We start from the raw sequence: 16,376 nt of genomic DNA, 5'->3' as shown, positions 1-16,376 counted from the left end.
TGTATCAGTGCCAGGGCTCCCCTGCACAGGTGTTTGTGCCAGTCCCCACCACACACACACTCAGATGTCCCTGCTGGGCTCCCCCTAGCTCTGGGAATTGCAAAGCAGTGGCTGGAGTGCTGGGAGGGAGTTGTGCCAGGGCAAAGGGGAGCAGGGAAGTGTGAGTGCACGGGGGTCTGTGCGTGAGCCACGGGGGCAGCACGTGAGCGCATGCAGGCAGTGCCTGAATGCACAGGCACATGAGCGTGAGCAGCTGTGTGCACGAGGGCAGCCTGTGCCCCACTGCACTGGGGCGGGGGGACTAGAGAGGCCAGCCAGCGTCAGAGCCTGGTGACCTGTGGGGTTGTCAGTGCTAGCGGGCCAGCCAGCAGGACAAGGGACTGGAGGCGGGCACAGGCAGGCACAGCGTGTGGGTCGGGGGCTCCTATACTGCATTAAATATATGCCCACCTAAGGCCCAGTGCCTGTTGACAGTGAGCCCGGAGCTGAACCCAGGGCCACAGCGGCCACTCCTGCCAAACGGGTTACATGGCAGTAGACTTCCTCGCCATGCCACGTGCCGCCAGCCACAGGCGTGCGTACAAGAGCGGGTGTGAGTGCCCAGAGCCAAGAGGTGGCAACGGGGGGTACCCGCTCTGTGCAGTGCGGCCCCCATGATGCCCCAGGGCACAGGCCTCCCATTGCAGCAGGCACAGGGCAAGATTCCCACACGCTCTGGGCAGGGAACACGAGGGCATGTTGGCTAAAATCAGGAGGTTTATATCATTGCCCATCACCACAGCCTTTGGGCCCCTCCACCTCAAACAATAGCAATGGCCATGGGGTCTCTGGCTCCTCAGCCTGCCAGGGGGAGATCTCGGCTTGAGGGCAGGGTATTCAGCTGGGTGTGAGCTGGTCACTTGGGGCAGACTGTTACAAGCGGCAGGGCTATGGGGCCCCGCTCCCTGGCCGAATCTGCTCCTCCCAAAGCCACCAGGGAAACAGCCTGGCCCCACAATTGCCAGGCATGTCCCACCCCGACGCCCGTCAGCCCCTGGCCTGGCTGCTGCAGAGCCCTGCCGGAGCCGCTGCAGTGTACTCCACCCCCAGAAGGTCTCCTGGCCTCCGACAGTGAGAGGTTGGGTTTGTCCCTGAGTACGGACTGCTTTGCGCTAAACACGATAACGTCAAATACTCCAATAGCCACCTGAACAACCCAGATCTCGCTTGGCCCCAGAGACCCCTTGTGCCAGGAGTCTCACCGGCTAATCACACCCTGCCTGGTGCCTTTCCCTCTCTCTATCTCACTGCATGCCGCATCCCCGAGGGACGCAGAGACATGGCCCCATGTGCTGGAGCAACCTGCCCCGGGGCAGAAATGGAGCCTGGAGCCAAGCCTAGATCCAGCGTGAGCACCCTTCTCCCACCCACGCAGTGGGACAGCTCACACAAACACTCTTCTGAACGGGTATCTGCAGAGCGCACGCGCGTGTGCACAGGCAGGATTGTGCCTGCATAGGAGCACTACACACACTCGCTGGCATACACCACTCCTCCCCACCAGCTCTCATGCTTCCCAGGGAAGTCCTGGCTCTGTTCCCTTTGGCTGGGGCACAGGGCTATTTTGGGAGGCCCCCGGGAGTGGGAGGGACCAGCCCCCGATTCATCCTGGGATCTTTATTCCCATCTGCTGAGGAAAATAAAACTATAGCCAAGCCCAGGTGCAGGGAGGGGCCGGGCTGCCTGGACCTGCCGGGACCTGCACCTTCCCCAGAACCCAGTGATGCTGCTTTGGGTACCGGTGACATTATCTCCTGTTGCCAGGGAAACAAGAGAGCTGGGCAGGTGAGGGCAGGCGAGGCAGATGGCAGGCTCTGGGATGAGCCCGGGCTCATTCTCCGACAGGGAGAGGGGGGCCCCCGGGCGCTGCTCCCTGCGCTGTAGGAGACTCTCCCCTGCTGGGAGCAGTACGGGGTCCGGAGATGCTGTGGTGCATCCAGTGAGGGCCGTGGCATACGCGGGTCAGGTCACCAGCTGGGCCCAGCCCACACACTCTGCTTGGCCCAGAGCCACGAGGGCCACAGCGCCCTAAGAGGCCTCTGCTGAAAGGGGACTCCTGGCCCCCCCACTTGGGTGCCCGCTGGCAGTGAGCGACAGGGGAGGGGGCAGGGCCAGCAGCTCCCAGGAGAAGAGGCTGAGATGGGGGAGGCTCCGGGGCAGGCAGTTTGGGGCGGGGGGGGCAGAGGGCGGCGCCATGGGCAGGGGCATCCCCACTGACGGTACGTGAGAGATGGGGAGCAGGACACGGGTCTGGGTGCACCAGCATGAGGGGCAGGGTGGGGTGGGACCTGGCATCCCATCCATGGGGATCGAACCTGCAGTCACCCCTCACTGAGAGCAGCCTCTGCCCCCGCGGGCACATGCAGCTGGACCTGTTACAAATGCCATAGCCTGCCTTTGCCCCCGGGAGCCTCCCCAGCCCCTCGGAGACCCGGCCTGGGTGGGGGGCGGGTCCAGGCTTGGCTGAGCTCTGCAGCTGCTCCAGCGTTTCCTGCAGCCGGGGCCGCTCCTCGGGCAGGCACCGCATCTCCTGCCACGTCCCCAGCCCGCGCGGGGGAGGGGGCCATGTGGGGAGGCAGAGCCAGGCTCTCCTCCCGCCCCGGCCTGTCTGGTGGGACCCCGAGCACTGGGAGGCTGCACTACATCCCCACACACAGGAACCCCTGGGGACAACTCTGCAGCGCCCTGGACTAGAGACATCCTCTCCCCTTCCCCACCCCCCACGGCAGATCTGCCCAGCCCCACGCCACACCCCAGTGCAGGGCGGGGCTCTCCACAGCCTTTTGCCCCCACTCAGTCCCCTTTTTGCACCCTGCCACGGCAGCACACGAGAGGGGCAAGGAAAGGTGCCCGTGGGCCCCAGACACCCCCGATACTGTCTAAGCTCAGGGTCAGCGCCCCTTTGTGACAGTGGGGGGGCCACAGGCGAGAACAATGGAGACGACGATGGGGGAGGGGACTCCGCTCTGCGTCCGGAGGAGCCCCGGGCAGGGGTGATAAGGGAGAAGCAGAACGCCTGGGAAGGGCGATACCACGGGCACCACACCCACAGGCCCCCCAGAGGTCACAGGAGTGGGTCCTAGTGGTCAGAGCACTGTCCTGTGAGCCGATCGGCCCCTGGGTCTAGGGGCACCATGGGAGCTGATGGGAACGGCAGCAACTCCTGCTCCCGGTGCACAGGGGCCGGGCACGAGAGCCTGTGGGGCCAGCTCACCGGTGAGTGTGCACAGACCCCACACGAGCTGATGTACGAGGCCGGGAGCCCTTGCTCCTGAATTCGGCTCCTCAGCTCAGCTGCGGCGCTTCGAGCAGCCCGGGACAATCCCTGGGTTGCTGGCCACGCGAGCGGCGGTCATATGAGCAGCACGCGAGTAGGACACCGTCGGGGTGGGGCTCTTGCCACGAAGGGTTAACAGGGCACACACTCACCCCCCGCAGTGCATGCTGAGAGATGGAGTCTCTATGGGCCACCCCTCGGGCTCAGAGCAATTGCTGCCAGGGGCCCTGCCAGAGACAGGCCCGGGGGATCAGCCGCTGCCCGGGGATGTGTGAAGGTTGGAGGGGGCCCAGCCGGGACCATCCAGCTCGTGCTTCCCAGGGGAAACCGAGGCACAGAAAGGGACGGAACCTTCACAGTGGGTCAGTAGGGAACCCAGGAGTCCTGGCTCCCGGTCCAGCGCCCTCACCACTGAGTAAGAGGCGTTGTTCTGGGGATGGCTGTGCTCAGCCCTGGCACCTCCAGAGCAGCCCCTGCCCTCTCCTGCCAGCCGAGCCCATGATGCAGCCTCCCCACCCCTCCAGAGACAGCCATGGGCTCATGCACAAGACTTCCCACTCCACGCCCCCGCACCACCCCGCCAGAACTGGATAGGGAGCTGGAGAGGGTGGCACAGCGACCGGGAGGGAGGGGGTCTCAGCCCCCCATCAGCACACTCCATGCATTCCAAGGGGAGCCAGCAGCGCAGAGATCTAAACCGCACTCTGCAAGCTGGAGTCAGCCCAGTTCCTGCCTGGATCCCGTGCCTGGCGCCACCCCCCCCGGAACAACGGGGACGGGCAGCGCCAGAGCCACTGCACGGACAGTCCAGCAAGGCGCCATAGGGCAGAGCCCAGCCCTCGCACCGGCACCAACTGGGGCATGGGGTGGCACTGCCGATCCCCCCACAACTGGCCAGACAGCGAATGGAACAGCAGGGGCCTCCGGAAATGCCACGGACAGACCCCGGGACAAAGCAACTGCAACGCCAGCCATTCCCCTTCCAGGCCAGCCTGCCAGACAGATCGGGAAACTGAGGCACGAGTTGGTGGTGGAACGCAACAAATCAGGATAGGATCAGGAAGAGGACCCAGGCGTCCTGACCACCAGGCTCCTGCTCCAGCCTCTCCCTCATAGCCTGGCCCAGAACAGTCAGCTCTCATGCTCCAGGGAGTCAGGTGGCATCACCCCCACAACCCTCCTGCAATAATGCATTGCTGGCCTTCTTGCTTCTCCCAGAGACTTAGCCTGCCAGCCACTGACCCACAGGGTGCCTGGCACCATCCAACCCCCAGCAAAGCCCAGGCAGTGGGACCCCCAGCACTCACCAGTAACCCCCCGCTGCATTTATCCGCCATGGCTGGGGGTTCGGGCATGTTCTGCGCAGCCCGCCACGGGGGCTCCTGCCTGCCCACTCTCCGTCTCGCTGGCTGCACCCGGCTGGCACGGAGACGTCGGCACTGAGCAGTTCAGTCCACAGACAGCGCAGGAGAGAGCTGGGGAGAAACAAGACGGGAGTGACTCGCGGGCACGGGGGAGCAGAGCCGGTCGGGAAGCATCCCTGCCAACACCCTCATCGGGGAGCACACCCATCCTGCACCCCCACCCCTACTCTCCCGGTGGGGGGCACTCCCACCCCTACCCTCCTGGGGGGGCACTCTCATCCTGCACCCTCCCGAAGGGGCACCCCATCCTGCACCTCCAAAATCTGGATTCATTCCTAGATCAGGGCCCATTCCTCTAGTAGGGCTGGTCTCTGGGGGGCCACTTGCTATCAGAGAATCATTGCCTGGGTCCACCGTCTGGCATCTATGCTTAGGAGAAGGCCCAAGGCTGGGCTAGCAGGGGGCTGCGGGTCGGGACCAGGGGCACAGGCAGAGTTTGAGGGGCAGGGCTGGGCTAGCAGGGGGCTGCGGGTCAGGACTCAGGGGCACAGGCAGAGTTTGGGGGACAGGGCTGGGCTAGCAGGGGGCTGCGGGTCGGGACCCAGGGGCACAGGCAGAGTTTGGGGGGCAGGGCTGGGCTAGCAGGGGGCTGCGGGTCGGGACCCAGGGGCACAGGCAGAGTTTGGGGGGCAGGACTGGGCTAGCAGGGGGCTGCGGGTTGGGACCTAGGGGCACAGACAGAGTTGGAGGGGGGAGCTTGCCCAATGCTCACCCCACACAAAGACTGAGGTGAAGGTGGCACTGGCGCTGCCGGGAGCAGAGGGACTTGCCGGAGCAGGGCTGGCCTGGAGCTCAGCTGCTGTGGAGGGCACAGATGGGAGGCGATTTCCTTCTGCCCCGCTGCCCTGTGCATGCTACTGCCTGGGTCGGAGCTGCCAGCCGCTGCCAGGGACCAGCTGCTGCCAGACCTGGGGGGATGCTGCCACCCCCCATTCCTCAGTGGTCCACACGCTCGGGCTGCCCTGCTCACAGTCTGAGCCCCTGCTCGGGCCCTGACAAAGCCCTGCCTCGCTGTCACCACACCATGCCCCCAGCTCGCCGGGCTGCCAGGATCCCTCTGGCCAGGGCCCCAGACTCAGCACCACCCACAGCGGCAGGGCCACCTCAGCAGTCCCCCGTACTCCCCTGCCCCTTGTCCTGCACCCCAGCATGGCTCGAGCCCCCAGCCGGAGGGCGAGCTAAGGCCAGGGGAGGTGCCGGGGGAGTGAGGCCACCCCCTGGCAGGGTCTGGAGCAGGCTGGGGTGGGGGTGTTGGCCTGCAGGGAGGAGGTGGGGCTGGAGTAGGGTGCAGGGCCTCCAGAGCCAGGCCAGCTGGCTGCAGCAGGACCTGAGCGGGTGAGATAAGGAGCAGGAGGCACCGCCCAGGGCCAATGGCTCCTGGGCCAACCCCGATCCCCTGCCTCCTACCCAGGAGCTCTGAGCGTGCAGGGATGGGGTCCCGGGTGGGGGCACAGCGGGGGCATGAACCCAGGCACAGCCCCCAGCACTGCCTGTCTGGTCAGGGCGCCGGCTGCTTGGATCAGGTGCGCTACAGGCACTGCACAGAGCAGGCAGGGTGGGGGGGTTACTCAGCCCCTCCCTGGTGCTAAGCCAATCCCAATGCCCTGGGCCATGCTCCCAACTCCTTTCTTCCCCCCAGGAGGCCCCAGCCCACCCTCCCCCATGGCTAGCTGGGCCCAGCTGCTGCTGAGCTCTGGGGTCAGCAGGTATCTGGCTCTGTGTCGTCCCCCCCGCCCCCCAGTAAGGATGCTAGAAAACCTCTCCCAGCCATCTCGCTGCCCCAGCATTCACCAGGCCCTCAGTGCGGCGCATCTATTTCAGAGAGGGTCTTCCGGGCAAGATGGGAACCGACAGCCTACCTGGCACACAGGCACTAGCCACCCCAAGCCACCTTCCCTCCTGCTGCCCTGGATCTGCACCATGGCCACTGAAGCCTGCCTCTCTGACCCTCCCCTCCCCAGCTGCAAATGGATACAGGAGCCTCCTTCCCCTGCCTGTCCTAACCTGTGGTCTGGTCAAAAAGCTACTGCCCCCCACCCCAGAGGTGGCTGCATTTCAGAGGTAAGCAAAGGTTACAGTCCCAGCTACCAATCCTCCAGGATGGAAAATGCCACCACCAAGATTGGGCTCTGGCAATTTGTATGTAGGCAAATCAGGTTCCTGCTGTCTCTTTCCCACCCCACGCCCAGCCCTGCTCACTCCCATGAGGGGAGGGACATAAATCAGAGCCACTGGCCCTGCTCCAAGCACTGGTGAAGACCCAGTTCTAGAGCAGAATCTGAGTCAGCAAGGCCCAGAGCTCAAGGGCGGAAGGAACCACGCTGGCAATTGTACCGCCCAAAGCCCTGTCTAGCACGGCCCAGGGAACGTCACCCGGGAACCCTGTACTGAGCCCGAGAATGGGTGTCCGGCAGCAGGGCTGGATCTGAGAGCAGCACTGCCCAGGGCCCCTTCACCACCCGTGCCATACACGTGTGCCCGGCTTCTCATTGTCATTTGTCCAGCCACTGGTTCTCGTTCGCCGCTAGGTACTGGCCAGGGGGCGTAGGGCATTGTACTGAGATGCAGGGGGCTGAGACAGAAGGGGAGAGGTAGCATCCCTTTAAGAGTTAAAGGGGCTCTCTCATCTCTTTCAGAACTAGATCCCAGGGAGGTGGGCAGCGGTACCATCCCTTTCAGAGGGGACTGGGCTCTGGCACGGCGTCCTGCCTCTCCAAGATCTGCTGGAGTACACTGTTCCTTTTAGAGGATCAGGCCCAGCCAAGTGCCCTTTCGAGAACGAGCTCGGGGGTGCATGGCCCTTTAAGGGCTGGCAGTGGCTGCGTCACCCACAGATGCCTGACCATGGACCTGGCTCACTGGGGCCCGACACCCAAGTGCTCCTGTGACTTCAAAGTGGCCAGCAATGGAGAATGCATCCGACCCTCAGTGGGGGTATGGCTCCCGCCCGGGGCTGGACTCCAACCACAGGTGAGGGGGGAGAACATCCCAGAGGGTGGCAGGAGAACTGTGTCCTTCAGGGAGCCAGAGGCCTTCCTGATGCATGCACTGAACCCTGAAGCATGAGAGCTGATGCCCCTTCCTGCAGCTCACACAGCTACCCCACTGGTCACACACTCAGCCAGCCGCCTATGAACATATTCTCAGGTCCGGATTCTGTAGCCTCTGGGGCAGGGAGCGCTGTGGGTCACATGGCGTATCGTGAATTGTTTCCTTTTCTAGTGTCTGTCAAGCCCACAGCATTGCAGGGTCTGGGAATCAGACTAACCGGACCTGCCCACTCCCCTTGCGCTGGCCCTCTGTCTGCAATGGGACGTGGCACCCCCAGGCCCTGCCCTCCTTTCCAACCCCCCCATGCCCCTGGCACTGACCTTTCCAGCTGCTAGCACTAATCACCACCCAGCGCCCACGAGCTCCAAGCCAGTCCCGTCTGGAAGCTCCAGCCGCACTGAGCCCAGCTCAAGTCCTCTGCCCAGCCCCGCTCACACACATAGGGCAATGGGCGTGACTGACCAGATCCACGGCCCGGCACCCTCCGCCAGCGCCACCCCATCACGGCCCCCATCCTCCCCCCGTCAGCGGCTGCAGGCTGAGGCCAGACGGACTGGCAATAAGGTGTGCATGTTTCACCGCCAGAGTAATTATCTGTTGGAACAATTTCCCCAGGGTCGGGTGGATTCTCCAGGGCTGACAACCTAAACTGAAGTTGGCTGTTTGTCTAACAGGAGTTACCGAGGGCAGGGCTCTGGACTGGGCTGTACAGGGGGTCAGACTGGGTTGCAACGGCCTCAGCCCCACACCAGCTCTGGGATGCCGCCCCCCAGCCCGTGGAGCTTAGGGGCTCTCACAGCTCCTCTTGCTGCCCGGGGTTAGGTACCCTCGCACCCAGCAGGGTCTTAACCCAACATAACACTTTGCCCTGACTCTGCGAGGCTACTGACCCCAGGGGAGAGACCCCCCACATCCCTATGGATGGGTCAGTGGCCCCCCAGGAAGGAGAGCCCCCCTCATCCCTATGGGGGGGAAGTGGCCCCAAGGGAGAAGAGCCCCCGCAGGTCCCTATGGGAGGTCAGTGGCTCTCAGGGAGGAGAGCCCCCGGTGGCCCCAGCAGAGCCCAAAGCCATCCCCAGTAGAGGCTCCGGCTCCTTTAAGCAGCGGGATGGGGGGGGGTTACATCAGCTGCCACATGGTTACTCCTCGGCCCTGCCCCTCCACATGCCGGGTGGAAAATTACTGAGACGGGGACCCCCTGCCCCGCCCCCCTCGGGGTCCCCCTGCCCCCCGGCCCCGGCTATGACCGACCCCCGGCCCCGGCCCCGGCCCCCCGGGTCTCCAGCGGGCGGAGCACGGGCCCCGTGGGAACAGCGGGGGGCGACCCAGGCTAGCTCCGGCCCCCGCCGGCCTGGGGCGACCCGAGGCGGGAAGATGCGGGTCAGGCTCGCAGAACCTGAGAGCAATTAGCGGAACCAAGGAGCGGAGCCACCCTGGCCCCATGGGGAGGCGAGGGGGCCCCGGGCACCGCCCCCTCCCCATGAACCACCCCCCCTTCCCTGGGCACCGCCCCCAGGGCATCCCCCTTCCTTGGGCACCGCCCCCACCCCATGTACTGCCCTGGGCATTCCCCCCCTCCCCGGGCACCGCCTCCCCGCGGTGCTGGAACAATTTTGACAGTGGGGGGGCGGATGATGGGAACCATGGAAACCATGGATTCCCTGTTTGTTGTTACTACTCCAAGCCAGGGGTGCGGCAGCCCCCTAGTTCCAGCGCCACTGAACCCCCCGCCTCCCCCCCAGCTCCCGGCCACCCCCCTCGGACACTGCCCCCCCCAGCGCCTGAGATACCCCCCTCCCCATGTACCGACCCCCGGGCAGCGCCCCTCACTGACCCCCCCAGCGCATTGAGCCCCCCGGAGCCAGCTCCGCCCGGTCTCCCGGGCCGGCAACTACCAGCGCACGGGGGGCAAAGCGCCGCTTCCAGCGCCCCCCAGCCCGACCCTCGCCGGGCCCCAGGCTCTGCGCCCCCCGAGCTGGTTCTGCGCCCCTCGCCCTCCACTGGCTCTGCGCCCCCCGGCTCCGCACCCCGCCCCTTACCCCCTCCATGCCGCCCGGGGCCGGCTCCCAGCCCGGCCAGGGGGATCCCCGCGGGGACGTTGCGTCAGCCCAGGGCAGCCCGGATCCAGCCCGCGGGCCCCGCTGCTCCTTCCCCGCCCGGGCTCCGCTGGGGACGCGGCGGCTGCTTCGCGGGGCTTCTGCTGCCGAGTTGCGAGAAAGTTTGGGAGGCGGGGGGGCAAAACCAGGCAAGCCCCGCCCCGCCCTCCGGCCCCGCCCCCCGCCGGCCGGCTCCAGCCCCGAGGCCCCCTGCACCGCGGCCCCGCGCCCTCCCGGAGTGGGGGAGTGCGCTCCGCGTTCCTTCAGTGCGCGTGTAAACACAGCCTGGTGTCAGCCGGGGGCGGGCCCGCCACGGGCACGCAGAGCCATGGACACGGACACACACACTCCGCCCTGGAGACACACACACACACAGCCATGGACATAGATAGATATACACACACACCGCCCTGGACACACACACACACACACACACACACACACACAGAGCCATGGACACGGACACACACACTCCGCCCTGGAGACACACACACACAGCCTTGGAGACACACACACACACACACACAGCCATGGACATAGATAGATATACACACACACCGCCCTGGACACACACACACACACACACACACACACAGAGCCATGGACACGGACACACACACTCCGCCCTGGAGACACACACACACAGCCTTGGAGACACACACACACACACACACAGAGCCATGGACATAGATAGATATACACACACACCGCCCTGGACACACACACACACACACACACAGAGCCATCGACACGGACACACACACTCCGCCCTGGAGACACACACACACAGCCTTGGAGACACACACACACACACACACACACAGAGCCATGGACATAGAAAGACAGACACACACACACACCGCCCTGGAGAGACACACACACATATACGCACAGCCATGGACATAGATACACACACACACACACCGCCCTGGACACACACACACAGAGCCATGGACATAGATAGAGACACACACACACCACCTTGGAGACACACACACAGCCATGGACATAGGTAGATATACACACACACCGCCCTGGTCACAGACACACACACACAGAGCCATGGACATAGCTAGATACACACACACACACAGCTACACCCCGCCATGTAGAGACAAACACCCCCTGGAGACACACTCAGAGCCCTGCACGCAGATATAGACACACGCACGCACCGGCCTGGAGACACACAGCTACACACCGCCACGGGGACACACAGAGCCACGGACACAGACAGCCCCCCCCGCCTGGAGACCACCGAGCACACACAGCGCGCATGGAGACGGTCCGGGACACACCCACCCACCCCGGGCGCACACGCAGCACCATGGACAGACCCCGAGCCCCGCGCACCGAGCCCGAGGCTCTGGAACCCGCTGATCCGGGCTCGCCGGGCCCTGCTCGGCTCGCTCGGGCCGAGCTCAGGAGCCGGGGAGCGCGCCCCGAGCCCGGCGAGCCCGGGGGCCGCCGAGGCGCGCTCGGCCGGGCTTGGGGCAGGCGGGGGCAGGGGGCGCTGCGCGCCGCTTCCCCAGCCCGGAGCGGGAAGCGCTCGGAGGCAGGAGGCCCCCCTCGCCCTCCCTCCCAAATCCGGACCAGATGTTTCAAGTGAAGCGCATGAGGTAGGGACGCAGATGGGGCTGCGCGGCCCCCGGCCCCCGGCCCCCGGCCCCGGGCCGGGCCAATTCCCCCTGCCGCGCTCCGAGTGAATTAGGCCGGAGAATTTGCTAACTCCGCTTTCCGCTGCCTGCCCTCCCCTGAGCTCCGGCCCCCGTGTAAACAGCTGCGTCACGCGGGTTCTGCCCTCAGCCGAACGGGGCAGGGCACAGCTGGGCGCCTGCGAGTCACCATCGGCTTCGCTTTCATGCCGCGCCCTCCCTGCCAAGCGCCGCGGAAACGTGTGTTTGGACGGCCCGTTTCTCCTGCCTCCCGCCAGGGACATGCAGCCACCTCTGGAGGGGAGCCAGGCGCGGCACAGCTGCTGGGGGCAGCAAGCCAAGCCCAGTGCCGCAGGAGGGGAAGGGGGTGGTCGGGAGGCCGGGTCATTCCCCCAAGGGGGGGTTAGCAGGGACAGCTGGGCTCAGACCTCCAGGCACTGAGGGGCTGCAGGGTTCAGCTGCTTAGTGTGTCCGTGTCTGACACACAGAGCCCGAGACGGGGGCAATGCAGTGCCCCCTTCTGGGCCCTCTTCACTACTGCCTCCTGTGGGGACAGTGGGGTCAGCACTGTGCCCCAGGGAGAGGTCCCGGCGGAGCCCCACGCTGCCCCCTGCAGACGCTGGGTCCGCCACCCGGTTCTGAATGTGGCCCAGTCTGACTGGGCACATGTGCTCTGGCGAGGTCACGGCCCCGGGGGGTGCCGGTGGGCTGCAGGGAGCCGGTGTCTTCATGGCCTCTGGGTGTGGGTGTCTCCATTTCTGCCCTCAGCTGCACAGGTGCCCGGGTTCTCCAATGTGGCGCCCGGCCTGGTGCTCTCCAGCCCCTTAGCCCAGAGGGCTGGCAGAAGTGGGGACTCACCCGCAGCCGGGGAGGGAAGAAGCCAGTGGAACCGGCCGGCACCCCCAACCTCCAGGCCACAACTGGGGCTGCGGGCTGGCTGCTGCTCTGCGTCTGGCCCAAGGGAGCTCCTGGTGCTACTTCACACCTGCCCCCCACCCCCACACCTCCCGGCACCCAGGGAGTCAGGGACAGAACGGGGTTCCTCAGCTCTCACCACTAGCCCAGACTCCTCGGGCTGAGTCCCTGGCAAAATCCTCTGAGCTGTGCTGGGCACAACAATGCCATGGGGTTGGTGTGCCGGTGGGTGGGGGCTGGTCTGGTCTGCCCTTTGTGTTGCAAAGGTTCTGCTCTGAGCCTGGCATTTAAACCCTCACTCCCTGCCCACTGAGGCAAAGGAGAATACAAGGACTGAGGGGCCTATGTTGGGGTGAGAGCTTGAACCCCCTGCTCCCAACTCTGGGACCCTGAGGCTGGGAGGCCAATGCACCGAGTGTTTCCTTCTCCTTTGTTAAAACCTAGGAAACTCCACCCCAGAACGTGGCAGGAAGGAGGGTGCTGCCCAGCGAAGCATTTCAGCTAGATCAGGGGACAGCAAAGTGAGCCTCAGTGCATGTGCCACCTCTGCTTTGCCATCTGCTGCGTGCTAACATATCCCTTCCGTGCTGTGCCCACACAATGCAATACGACAGCACACGGTTTTTCTGTCTCCTTAAACACACCTGTGCCATAGCTTGTAGTGCTGTGAAGGCCTGGCGGGCTGTGGAAGCCTGGATCTGAAACATACAGTGAACAGTGCTACCGGGATCGGGGGACTGACGAGATGCACTGGGCTGGCTGCTCTGTACCGGGGTGAACCCACCCACGGACAGTAACTGACCGTCACACTTGAGGTTCCCAGCACAGACCAGGGCACGGATCTGCTTAGGTGCCTTTGTCCAGGACAGTTCTCGCAAGACTGTCATGGCTTTAAGGCGGTGCTGGGGAATTCTCTCCCGAGTCTCTCACTGGCAGGCCATATCCGCCTTGCCTTCCCACTTCTGAGCTGCCAGGACCAACACTGCTTAGCTCCCCAGGGGATAAACACAGAGCCAGAGAGCCATTGTACGCTTCCTGCTAGCAGGTAGTGCCGGGCCCTGCGTGTGAGCTGCATCCCTGCTCCTCTTCAAGGCACTGAGCACTATAGCCCAGTCCCACTTACCTGCACATTTGAAAGAAAAGCTCCCCATAGTAACAAACCTGACACACTCTGGGCATTTTTGATGACTACAAGTGGCTAAAATCCTGCATTCCAGAATGTTTAGTTCAAGTTCCTAGAACTCGTTAGCCAGGCTGGCTGTTCAGAAGGGTGAATCAACAGAGAAATAATACGGGGCTTTCTTTTACCACAGTTAAAAGCCGTTAAAATATCAATATTAGATAAATCTGATAAGGCTGTATTCTGCCAGCATTACTCTACCTAAGTACTACTTTACTCCACAAGAGTTAGAGGGGGCTCAAAGAAGGGAGACAAGAGTGAAGGGCCTGGATAAACTCAGCTGAAGAGAGACAGAAAAGATGGGAGGTGAAAAGAGAGGGGATGAATCAGAGGGACAGGACAGAAGCGGATGAATGGAATACACAAGCTAGACGGGAATTTTTGTTCACCCTGTGTCTGAACACAAGAATAAAGGGGCAGTTCAGTGACAATGAAAGTGGACAAACTCAAAATGAAGAAAAGGAAATACACACATATCCGGTGGAACTCACTGCCACTGGATGTCACTGACACCATAACTTAGCAAGATTTGAAAAACAATCAGTGGTTTCTCTGGATAGTGAGACTGAGTTACAATAACAAATACTAAACAATAGTCAAGAGTTTTAGAAGGAATATTAACACCCCCCCCCCATCAAAGAGACAATTAGCTCATCTAATACGACCCCTGTGTAGCACAGGCCAGAGAATTTCATCAAGAGATGGAGAATTCACCATTGCCCTTGGTAGTTTGTTCCAGTCATTAATCAGCCTCGCTGTTAGAAATGTGCCTGTGTCTCCTTTACTTTGTGCACTGGCTACGGAATAAGGAACAATGGATCCACCACAGGAATAAAAGGAATAAAAGCTCACATCAGGAAATAGCATTTGATGCCGGTGATGTAATATTATTTTTATCTAAACCAAATATTTCCCTAAAATTTGCTTTTAGAGAAGTGCAGGACTTTGGGCAAGCGTCTGGATTTAAAGTCAATTACGCCAAATCTGAAATGTTCCCTGTAAACCTGCCAGACTCTGAAAAGTCTCTCCTCCTGAAAACGTTTGGGTACAAAATCGGCAACAAATTCTATAAGATAGGTGAGAATTCAAATCTCAGACAGCCTAGAATTGCTCAATGATTTAAATGTGAAGACACGGCATCAGGAAATGAACAGGTCCCTGGAGAGCTGGGGGAAGCCTGCGATTTCTGGGTTGGGAAGAATAGCCACAATCAAAAGGACTATTCCGCCAAGGATAGCTTTCCTGTTTCAAAATTTCTTTGTTGTTACCCCAGATAAAACCCTAGCAGGATCACAAAGGATGTTATTAGACTTTATATGGAATAAGAAAAGACCAGGGAAGAGAGCAGATGCTTTGTACAAGACCATTGAACAGGGTGGGCTCACTGTTCCAAATCTTCTCTGGTGCTATCAAGCTAGCCAGCTCAAAGCAGTACTGGGGGCGCTTCTAACCTGGACAAACCTTGGGTCTTTATGGAACAAGAAACTTGGGGCAGTGTAAACATCCCTAGGCTACCACGGATTGATAAAAAAAAATCACACCGGAAATTTACACACCTCTTTTAGCAAAGGCTGTGAGTTTGGGCTAGAACTAGAGACCATATCAGTTCTTTTCCCTCACCAATGACATCCACTGAAAATAATCCAGCTCTTAACCCCAATCGCATACCAGATTGCTTCACAGTCGGGAGAGCCCTGGAATACACCCGGATGGCCAGCCGTTCAGTAAAGACACTTCTCTAACTTATTTAGAGATCAAAACCAATTTTAACTGGCCCACTTTCCCCTGGTACTAGTACTTCAAGTCAGGCACTAGGTTTCTCACTTTCTAGAACACCTAGACAGCAAGCTAACTTTAACAGAAGCCATGGCATCTGGTCAGTTAGGAAACAAAAAATTATAACTAATTCAAACCAGCCTTTGCAGGTAGCTTTCCTAACAAAAAAAGGGTCCATATACAACCTGCTGGGGAAAGGATGTGGGGAGACAAATTACCCCAGAGGAAAGGGACTTGATCTGGAAAAGAGGACATCAGTGACCTCAGTCATAGCACAAAAAAGAAAATGTCTTTAAGACACGGTTGCAGTGGTATCTCACACAAGGCAGGTTAAAAACACACTGAGTAGGGATGCATGTTGGGGAAATGGTGGTGAAAGAGGAGGTTTTGTGCAGAGGAGGTGGACCTCTAGACAAATTAGAGGATTGGGCCAAAAGAAATCTGATGAGGTTCAACAAGGACAAGTGCAGAGTCCTGCACTTAGGACGGAAGAATCCCATGCACCGCTACAGACTAGGGACCGAGTGGCTCGGCAGCAGTTCTGCAGAAAAGGGGACCTAGGGGTTACGGTGGACGAGAAGCTGGATATGAGTCAACAGTGTGTCCTTGTTGCCAAGAAAGCTAACGGCATTTTGGGCTGTATAAGTAGGGGCATTGCCAGCAGATCGAGGGACGTGCTCCGTCCTCTCTAGTCGACATTGCTGAGGCCTCGTGTGGAGTACTGTGTCCAGTTTTGGGCCCCACACTACAAGAAGGATGTGGAAAAATTGGAAAGCGTCCAGCGGAGGGCAACCAAAATGATTGAGGGCTGGAACACATGATTTACGAGGAGAGGCTGAGGGAACTGGGATTATTTAGTCTGCAGAAGAGAAGAAGAAGGGGGGATTTGATAGCTGCTTTCAACTACCTGAAAGGGGGTTCCAAAGAGGATGGATCTAGACTGTTCTCAGTGGTAGCAGATGA

General features: G+C 61.3%; 1 protein-coding gene across 2 annotated transcripts in view; it reads right to left on the bottom strand.

Annotated features, from left to right (window-relative positions):
• Nucleotides 1-10,036, bottom strand: part of SLC6A9 (solute carrier family 6 member 9) — a 51,939-nt gene extending 41,903 nt beyond the window's left edge. Inside the window, exons 1-2 of one of the 2 annotated variants that reach the window (XM_038413928.2) lie at nucleotides 9,831-10,036; nucleotides 4,624-4,791 (exon numbers count right to left, since the gene is read on the bottom strand). In XM_038413928.2, coding sequence (XP_038269856.1) covers nucleotides 4,624-4,671 — 48 coding nt within the window. In that variant the 5' untranslated portion in view covers nucleotides 4,672-4,791; nucleotides 9,831-10,036. Of the gene's footprint in view, nucleotides 1-4,623; nucleotides 4,792-5,452; nucleotides 5,887-9,830 lie in introns of those variants that run through there. The other variant, XM_038413929.2, reaches the window with a different exon arrangement.
• Nucleotides 10,037-16,376: the final 6,340 nt, after the last annotated feature.

This window comes from Dermochelys coriacea, chromosome 8 (assembly GCF_009764565.3).
Source record: "Dermochelys coriacea isolate rDerCor1 chromosome 8, rDerCor1.pri.v4, whole genome shotgun sequence".
Lineage (NCBI taxonomy): Eukaryota > Metazoa > Chordata > Testudines > Dermochelyidae > Dermochelys > Dermochelys coriacea.
Note: the sequence above shows the minus strand (reverse complement) of the source record. Positions and strands in the feature narration are given on the sequence as shown.